We start from the raw sequence: 9,926 nt of genomic DNA, 5'->3' as shown, positions 1-9,926 counted from the left end.
GGGGAGAGAAAGAGGAGAGGGAGGGGGAGAGAAAGGGAGGAAAGGGGAGAGAGAGGGGGAGGGGAGAAGAGGGAAAAAAGAGAAGGAGAGAAGGAAACAAAAAGAAGAGAAGAAAAGAGAGAAAGGGGAGAGGAGAAGGAAAGGAAAGGAAAGGAAAGGAAAGAAAAGGAGAAAAGGAAAGAGAAACGAAAAAGAGGAAGAAAAAAGAGGAGAAAAAGGAGAAGAGAGAGGGAAAGAAAAGAAAGAGAAAAGAGAAAAAAAGAGGAAGAAAAGGAGAGAAGGGGAGGGAGAGGGGGAAGGGAGGGAAGGGAAAGGGGGGGGAGGAGGGAAAGAAAACGGGGGAGAGGAGGAAGGGAAGAGGAAGGAGGAGAAAGAGGAGAGAAAGAAGGGAGAAAGAGAGAAAGGAACAAAGGGGGAAAAAGGAGAGGAGGGGAAGGAGGAAAAGAAGGGAGGAAGGGGAGGGAGGAGAGAGGAGAGAAGGAGAAAGAAAGGGGAAAAAAAAGGAGAGGGAAAGAAGGGAAGGGGGAAAAGGGAGGGAAAAAAGGAAAAGGGAGAGGAGGAGAAAGGGAGGAAGAAAGAGAGGAGAAGAGGGAAAAAAAAGGAAAGAGAGGGGGAGGGAAGAAAGAAAAAGAAAGGAAAGAGAGAGAGAGGGGGGAAGGGAGGAGAAAGGAGGAGGGAGGAGAGGGAGGAGAGGGAGGAGAGGAGGAGGGAGGAGAGGGAGGAGGGAGGAGAGGGAGGAGAGGGAGGAGAGGGAGGAGAGGGAGGAGGGAGGGAGGAGGGAAGGGGGGGAGGGGGGGGGGAGGGGGGGGAGGGGAAGGAGAAGGAGGAGAAAAAGAAGAAGGAGAAGAGGGGGAAGGAAAGGGAGAAAGAAGGAGAACCAAAGGGAAGAAAAGCAAGGAAGGAAAAGAAAAGAAAGAAAAGGAAGAAAAGGGAGAGAAGGAAGAAAGGGAGAAGAAGAGAAGGGGGAAGGGGGGAAAGAAAGGGAAAAAGGGAAAGGAGGGAAAGAGAAGGGGGGGAGAAGGGGGGGAGAGGGAGAGAAGAGAGAAAAGGGAAAAGGCAGGAAGGAGGGAGAGAAGAGGGAGGAGGAGGGGGGGGCAGAAGGAGGGAGGAGGGGGGAGAAGCAGGGGGGAAGGGAGGGAAGAGAAAGAAGAAAAAAGAAAAAAGAAAAAAGGGAAGAGAAGGAAAGAAGAGACAAGCGTGAAGGGAGAGAAGAGGAAGGAGTGAGGAGGGAAGAAGGAAGGAGAAAGAGGAATAAGATAATAAATTTAATTAAATATTTTAAAATATTATAAATAATAATAAAATAATTAAAATATATTAAAATATAAATAATATATTTATAAAATATTTTTAATTAATTTTATTAATTTAAAACCTATTAGCGTAAGGCTGAGATAACTAGCGCAAGGCTGAGATGTAAGGCTAACAAAGCTTTACCTTTAACATATTAAAAATCTCTTGACACAAAACCTTAAGTAAACTTAAGGCATATTACCCTAAACAAGCCAATGCTGACTCTCGACACAAGCTTAAAATAACAACTACTAGCGGAACATTACACTTGAGCATCTCAATTAGGAAGACTGATAAGACTGATTTCCAAATCTAACCGGCAACTCCATTTTCCTATGCGTTACGGAAACAAGCAAAAGAACCTATCATGACCAGGCGTTTAATTTACACTTGAAATAGTACCCAGTAACACCCTCTACAGATTTTTTGATTGAAGCTTCTTCAGCCTCGTCGCACCTTCGTATACACCCCTATCAACCGCCGCAGCTACTGTTAGCGTACCACCGATCACAGCACATAGGCCTGTTAAAAAGCCGCGGTGAAAGTTTTAGCACGTTCCTCGCGGTTGATCACTTTCATTGGAGAGATATCCTATTTCATATTAGTAGTTGTTTCGTTAGGTAGGGACCGAGCGAAACACTCACGTAAGAAAAGAATACACCCGGGATACCGCCTCTCGCGTGCATCCGTTCTTGGTGACCCTCAGCTGCATCATCACCGCCAGCCAAGCTTCGCTTGTGGCTTGTGACCGAGTACTGATGAGTCTCCATGCTGCCATCAGTTGCATGGCCCAGACCTCCCAACCAGGTCTCGTCGTCAAGTTGCCTGTTATGTCCGTTTGCCGTTGACCAGCTTAGGGGAAGATACGCAGTAGGGACAACTTTGACAAAATACATGAAGTTGAAAGCGGGATCCTCGGTAGTCTGCTTGACTTGGTCAAGAGGTTGATTGATGTGGTGGTTAGTCCAAGGGCTGTTTTTGGCATGCTTCCGCGTGATGTCTTCAGGGAGCTGAGGTCCGAAGCGAAGTTGGTGGACCTCGTGCTCAAATGAGTGACGAACCGGGCTATCCCAGTAGTTCTTCAGATCGTGGACATGCATATTGCCGCTGCTGAAACTTCGACCCGGCGCAAAGTGAAAGTTACCAATAACCTTGTTGACGCGAATCGCGCCTTCAATTCGGCACCCTTCGTGTCTCTGCTCGTCCAACCTCTCAGCGTAGTGTTCCCGTAAGCATTGCTCGACACCTTCGCCCCTACCAAAAGCCCAAGACGCTTGCTGGTACGCGTCCCGAACCTCATCACAGGTATTACAGCAGCCGGGTTTCGCGGCGTTAGCAGGAGCAGGGGCGCCGTAGCAGGGGCCGCAGTAGTTGGGATCTAGGTGTTCTGCGGTCTCTTCCTTGCCATGGCTGAGCTGGTTAGCCGGGTGGAATTAGAAGAGATGATAATGTGATCAGACTCACAGAGATAAAGCGGTCACATCAATGACGCCGCCGCCTTGCGTAATTGGTTGCAGTCTAACTTTCTTCACACCATGTAAAACACCATGCTGTTGCTCACCAGAGACATCCATCACGTCAAGGGTTAGGAGCTCGCAAGGCAGCCTGGGGAAGGTGATGTTCATATGAATTTCCATGCGCTCTCCTGCGATCGGGGGTGTAAGAAGCTTGAATCAAGACAGGGGAGCATACTGTTATTAACCCACCTCTGCCTTTGTCGACAATAAGTTCGGGGTGGATAACTATCCTCCTGTAGTCGGACCATTCCCCCCAGGCAAGATAGAAAACGATGATCAGGGATACGATGGTGACGATTCCGCCCGAGGTAGTTCGTATGCGCGCATCCTCGACAGTCTTGGTAAAGGCATCTAGCCTTGTGAATCTTGATTCGGAGGCATGTCGGATAAGTTGCGCAGGTCAGATCAACTCGAGTTTTGCGCGATGGGAACAAAACCTTGACCAGTACTATTTTTTTTTTTTAGCACCTAGGTAAGTAGGCCGTAGGAAAAGTCAATGGCAAGGTAAAGCCAGAACCAATAGGAGAATTGTATAAAATCACCGTAGACGCCGCATTGGAATGTCCAAGCTCAGCGTGGAGTAAAGAATGGAAATCGCAATACGATCAAGAAGCTAGGATAGATGCAAACTTGAGATACGTGCATTAAGATACGTGTATAAATCGAAAGGCCACCTTCGCCTTTCCAGCAAACAATTAAGCCGAGTCCCAGGGACAGCTCAGCTGATGTACTAGGGTCCGTTTGGAGGCGGGCTAGAACATATGCATCTACCAGGTTGGGAGCTTACGTATATGTGTGCAAGGGTCTATATGCATCACCCTGATCATCATGTACATAAAGCAGATTCAAACTTAAACTCAAGTACCCTTCTAAAATTAACTAACTATGCTAATTAGGTAGGTACCTCTCCACATCTTCTAAGAGTGATTCTCCTATGTATTTCTAGTAGACACCCCACCTTCATATACATACATAAGGTACTATTCGGCTCATAATTCTTTGTCGTTTGCTGTAACGAAGTCAACTTATTGACAGGTAGGTACAACACCCCATACAACATAAGTATTCACTGCTTTGCCCATATAAGCTGATAGTTATTGCCGTCTTGAGTCTGTCCTTTGCTCTTCAAAGCAACAGCTTTGCCCCGGAAGGCTTGCTATCATCAAATGGAACGTAGCTGTCCAACGCTCGGTTGTGAACAAGAACTATACATTCAACTTTAGTATTGTAACTCAATATGTCAAGTCAAGAGGATCACCAACTATCAGACTTATAATCCGATGCATGTACCCAAAAGAGTAGTAGTGACCGAGTCGTCACAAACGAGCTTTAGATCTTCTTCTTCCTTAAACCAACATCTGCTGCCGGCACTATTCTTGATCTCGAGTTGGGTCCACGGCCTGTCGACGTATATAGGACCAACAGCTTGCGCAGTAAAAGTATCGCAGTTTCCAGATACAGTCCAACTCGCATCCGCCGTCAGACATCCGACTTCTGCTGCCTGGCTCCAGCTATAAACACGAACTTGACCACTCTCGGTACCAGAAGTCGGCCATCCGGTTCCTAAGGCCAGGGTAGTAGTCGCCGTTGATAAAACGAGTCCAATGTTGAAGAGGCTAGCCATTTTGCTGTAGACAAGCTTCATTCGTTCCAATTTTGGTGAGCCAGACGGGAAAGCTATAACTACGAGAGATGAACACTGCTTTATAGACATCATTCAGAACCAGTAATCACGTTGGTTTCTCTGTAAAATTAAGCTCTTCGATTATCCCAGAGTTTGTCGGGCGTGTCGAGTAGACGTTCCACCGAGGTTTCCTATTCGGGCAACTAGGGCACGATGCTCGGCGGATTCGATCAAAAAATCCCTGGCCTACACGTGGGAAAGCGCCTGGGGTTGCTTGTTTCGACCCTCTTGAGCCTTACAGCTGCAGTATTATCATGCTAGTCAGCTTAACATCCCGAACGTAGATGGCATTTTGAAAAACGGTCACGCCGGTTGCATTGTAATATTGTCAATGCCTCGGTTTCTCTGAAAGCATATGGTAATGTCAGAAAAGACGAAGCATAGAATACCACGAGTAATTCTCATATTATCCGGGGTCTTTATGGCCTATAAACCTCGGTATCATGTTACCAAGGTCGACTGTGAGCTGACTACTCTGGTACTTGGTTGTGTTGATTAGTATCACAAACTCCGTGGCCTATTAGCAAGACTTCGGCATGGTTGTTCCTTAATCTAGACTACCTTTTATACTAGGTCTCATCCTGGGGCCTTTAGTAGATCGTCCAAGGAGACAAGGTACATTTCTCGTAACTATAGCCCCCCGGCGTGTTGGTATTATAAAGAACATATACTACGTTTCATTTATGTTGCAATCTCTTATAATAAAACCTCTGTACGGATTCGATCATATGACCTAGTACTTACTGTAGAGAAGTGAGAAGTGAGAAGAAACACATACTTTGTTCTCTCTCATACTACTAATACTTATTATAAATATCTTAAATATGTAGGGCAGGCCATCATACTACATTACATACCCATCTTGACATGCCAAATAACGTTATACATCTTAGTCCTTTTATGATGCTCGGTCGGGATTTGCTATCCATTGAGCGTCATAAGGGGACAACTCAACCGCTCGCTGACCGAAAGAATCTCGTTTCCTTAACTTGCGGTCAACATCTGCTGCCGTCAAGTTACCACAATTCGGTCGCTTCAGCTTGTTGCCAAACGTGTCGACCGCCCAGATCAGCACACCGTTCGTCCACCCGAATCCCTCAACGACTTCGTATTCGCCTCCTCCGCCGGCAACATTAGTCGAGTCGTCAGCGTCTATGAAGAGTTAGTGATTGCTAAGGCCTAAAAGGTCTGCTGCTTAATGAGGTATGTGTTTAGGAGGCATGGGGATATATGCTAAAAGGAATAACGACATACTATAATCATGTTAGCCTTATTCTAGAACAACCTTACAACTATCATACGTACCATTTCTCAAACATAATTCCCACATTCTCCGGACCAAGTCCCTCTAGTTTCGGTGTCTCACTTGTAGAGCCGCCCGTCGCACGCCACGTACAAAATGTGCTATCTAAGTAGCGCTGCGCCAACGTAAGAGAAAGGTCCTGGGTTTCGATGTATGCAGGATCCTCTTTTCCGAAAGTCGCCGGGGTTTTAAGCAGGCCTTTCATGAGCACATACATCAGTGGCGGCCAGACATTCGGTTGATCCCACTGCTGGCCAGTGTGATAATTTGTGGCTGCGATACCACCGGCCTTCTCGGAGGCAAAGTCAGAAACGCGCTGGAACGCGAGCTTCACAGCTAGGGGGTTGTCCCGGAGTTGCGGAGGAGCTGCGCCTAGCCAGAAGGGGTAGAATTGAGCGATATGGAAGAATACCTGATATCCTTCGGGGGCATCTGCTTTCTGCGCCGGGGTGGGTCGGTGGTGTCGCGTCCGATGGTACGTAGAGGTCTTGCGCTCCCGAGGTTAGGTTGTAATCAAAATAGCTCATGTACTTATCGTTCCACATTAGCGCATACATGGCTTCTGACCGATTCTTAGCTAGCTGTTCGAATTCCGTAGCGAGCGTGGTATCGCCACTCTTATCTAGATAACTTGAAATGACCATCTCATTGGCATACAGTATCGAATTCAGGTCTACAGCTACTATATTGTTGGTATTGAGGGAGCGTAGGGGAAATAAACGTCCCTGGCGGCATCTGATGGGTTGGCAATAAATCGTGTGTTATAATCCCATCCCGATTCAGCTCCCGTAGCAAGATTAGATAGAGTAGAGCTTAGCCTTCTCGCTCTCGTTCAGAGGATGCGATTCGGGGATAAATGATACCGGAGGCTGCGTAGTATGACCTATTGCTGGCCGTGATGTAGTCCTCGCGATATGACTGCATCGTAAGTCAGACTTATGCGCGTGGTAAAAGGTTTGGCAGTTACCCAATTGTCAGGCTCATGAGGATTTATGGATTTCGAGAGAAGGGCTAAAGAGAAGAAAATGACATTATTCACATACCTCTGGTCTTGGCTCAGTGTTTTGGACCTCATAGCTGCGCATTTTATATTAGAATGTAGCATGACATTAAATCATAATTCGTAGATATTACTTACTGTGCAAGATGAAAGGTTTTATCGCCCGACGTGATTGTTAATGTGCGGTTCTCTATCCAAAAGTTATGCTCCTTAATAAGAAGAGGCAACGCTCGTTCGAGAAGGCTCGTGTCGTTGGTATACTCAATATAAGTCTTAACCATCTGCGTTAGGAGGGGCGGCTGGGAACGATTTAGATAGTCTGTTGTGTGTTAATTCCCTTGTTATCATAATCTCTCGCTCAACGGGCGTCTCCTGCTAAGAAGGGACACGCATATGATGGGAATGCAAAAATATGTGGTTAACATACTGTAATTGAGTTAGTGTCTGTATTTTGATATGCGTTTAAGTGTGAGATTGTTCGTTCGTACCATAAGCGTGCACCATTGGGAACAAACCCGAACTGTTCCACGAAATCGAGGAAATTTTCAATGATATTCCTGATGGTGTATTAGTATGCTAAACTTGTATTATAATCACGGGGTTAGATAGACGGCTAACCTAGAGATTTGAGTGAAACTGCCACCAGTTCTTAGCAAGCTAGAATCCAGAACGAATCCCAGTAGTAGGGCTCTCTGAACCGGCCACCAGCGACGACGAAAGTACGATTGACCGGAATGAAACTATCGACACATCCCGTGCAGTTGCCGGCACCCACATCTACAAACCCCAACGTTAGTGTATTCAGATACGGTATGATCTATCCTAAGATCGCCGTCTCAACACATGCTTACAAGTCCTGGTCAAATCGGGCCATATATCAATGACCTTTTGTACAAATTGCTTGACTACAGAATCGTCAATGTTATCTAGAAAACAGGATTAGTCTCCAGCTGATCTCTAGGAACTTGAGCTAGCTCGGTCCCGGCCTGGCCGAAGTAAGTCGACAAGAAATCGTTAAGCTCTGTATTGTTACTGAGAGGCTTAGCGAGCTTGTCAAAGGCTTGCAAGAACTTCGTCCAATGGCACCTTTGTCGGTCTGTTTATCTATTAGCTGATGCAATTTCGATCTCAATGATCCTCGATAATTACAAGTCTACAAATGTCTTGGAATCGGAGAAAGGCCGAGCTAATTCGATCTGTTTTAAAACGTCACCTTGACAATAGAGGGGTGAATCACAAGGTGAAAAAGACGAGCCATTTTGGTAGAGACCGTAGACGATGGGAGACAAGACAAAAGCCAATGCCGCCGTTACGCGCCGTAGGCCTGCCATACTCTACACTGCGTCCAAGCTTCTGATGTGATGATGAGCTAGGTCATACGGGATGACAAGTCGAACAATGAGAGAACAGGAACAAGATCACTCGGAGAGACGGCGACTTGAGTCTCGTAGGTGAATTTATAGATTGGTACTAGCTGAGGAGGATCCTTACGGTACCTTGACGCCAGTAGATTGCATGGCTGCTGGGGTAAAACACAATCTAACTTGGAAGCTCTGGAAAGCTTTGGAAGCTATTGCTGTTTGGGGGGGGAGCAAGGGCAACCTGCCATGCCTGCTTATACCCCGGTTGAGTAGTGGCTGGGCACAGTCATGTCATCTTATACTTGCTCGTGATGTTTAACCTATACTAACTAGGACACTAAAGGGAATTCGTTGACGAAGACAAAGTTGTTTGTGGGAATAATATCTAGGTAGTCTCCAATAATACCTGTTAATCAAATTAAACCTTCCAAGGTAATCCATACCTAGGGATATAGAATTAAGCTGTCTGAGTAGGACTTTCTGGAACTTGGGTATATCTACCTGGGTGAACGCATCATATGGCATTAGGTAATAACAACTAAGCTATATGTGTGACATCATTATATTAATTACTTAGGGATGTAGATAGTTAGATACGAGAGATATTCCTGGGACATGTACAGGTCACTAGGATGTTAAATGTTATTTGGTGGAGATGTTACTTGAAGCAGTTAATAAGTATCGTATTGCCTTATTATATGGCAAGATACAAACCCATTCGAAGATTCTAGCATAAGTTTTGCTTGAATAGGTAATTTGGATGATAAAAGTCTTCCCAAAATCGGAGACATATTTATAATTGTATTTTGCCATAATATTTCGAACGTCTTGATACTTTGCTTTCAAGTAACATCTCCACCAAATAACATTTAACATCCTAGTGACCTATATGTTCTAATAATTTGATCCTTTGATCGTTGAACGGGACCATTCTAGCTTTCTCCGCATCTGTGAAATGGGAACCCACTCCCCCGCAATTCTAACCTAGATACGGTTGACCAGACAGGGTACTGTGCCAAAATGAAAAAATATAAAAATTAATTAAGATAAACGGGTAGTTAAGCACGGGTTTATCTAATTAGTTTGGTATTTTATACCTTAAAATGAGAAAAAGGTTTATTTTATTTAAGATATATTTTATGATTTTATACGTATAATATTTATATTTAAAAATTTTGTATTTATATTTATATTTATTAAATTTAAAAATAATTTTATAAATATTAATTTTAAAATAATTATAAATATATTATTAATAATTTAAATTAATGCGAAAATTATAATATTAATTATAATATTATAATATTAATTAAATAATGTATATAATTTATTTAATAATGTTAAAATGTTTTTGTCTTCTCTGCTTCTCTTCCCCCTCCTTCCCTCTGTCCCGTCCCGTTCCCTCCCCTTCTTTCCTTCCTCTCTCTTCCTCCCTCTTTTTCCCTCCCCTCTCCCTCTCTCTCCCCCTCTCCCCCCTTCCCCCCCTTCCCTTTTCTCTCTTCCCTGTCCTTTTTTTCCTTTTCTTCCCCCTTTTTCCCTCCCTCTCTCTCCCTTTCTTTTCCTGCCTTTCCCTTCCCCCTTTCCCCCTGGTTTCCCCCCCGTCTTTTTTTTCGCTCTCCTTTTTTTTCCCCCCTCCTCTTTTGGTCCCTTTTTTTCCCCCCTTTTTCCCTTTTTCCTTTCCCGTTTCTTTTCCCCCTTTTCCCCTTTTTTTTTCTTTCCTTCCTCCTCCTTCCCTTCCTTCCCCCTCTTCCTCCTTCCCTTCCTTCCC

General features: G+C 44.9%; 1 protein-coding gene across 1 annotated transcript; it reads right to left on the bottom strand.

Moving 5' to 3' along the window:
* Positions 1-1,818: 1,818 nt before the first annotated feature.
* Positions 1,819-7,078, bottom strand: GL218_04320 (uncharacterized protein; the record flags this gene model as incomplete). Its single annotated transcript, XM_033580916.1, has 8 exons — positions 1,819-1,884; positions 1,938-2,703; positions 2,758-2,938; positions 3,000-3,175; positions 5,442-5,646; positions 5,891-6,290; positions 6,841-6,874; positions 6,936-7,078. 8 exons carry the CDS (start codon positions 7,076-7,078, stop codon positions 1,819-1,821), a joined length of 1,971 nt encoding a protein of 656 aa, XP_033436867.1.
* Between the last annotated feature and the right edge of the window lie 2,848 nt (positions 7,079-9,926).

The sequence above is a fragment of the Daldinia childiae genome, assembly GCF_008694065.1.
Source record: "Daldinia childiae strain JS-1345 chromosome Unknown Scaffold3, whole genome shotgun sequence".
In the NCBI taxonomy this organism is placed as follows: domain Eukaryota; kingdom Fungi; phylum Ascomycota; class Sordariomycetes; order Xylariales; family Hypoxylaceae; genus Daldinia; species Daldinia childiae.
This window is presented reverse-complemented; position numbering and strand designations above follow the sequence as displayed.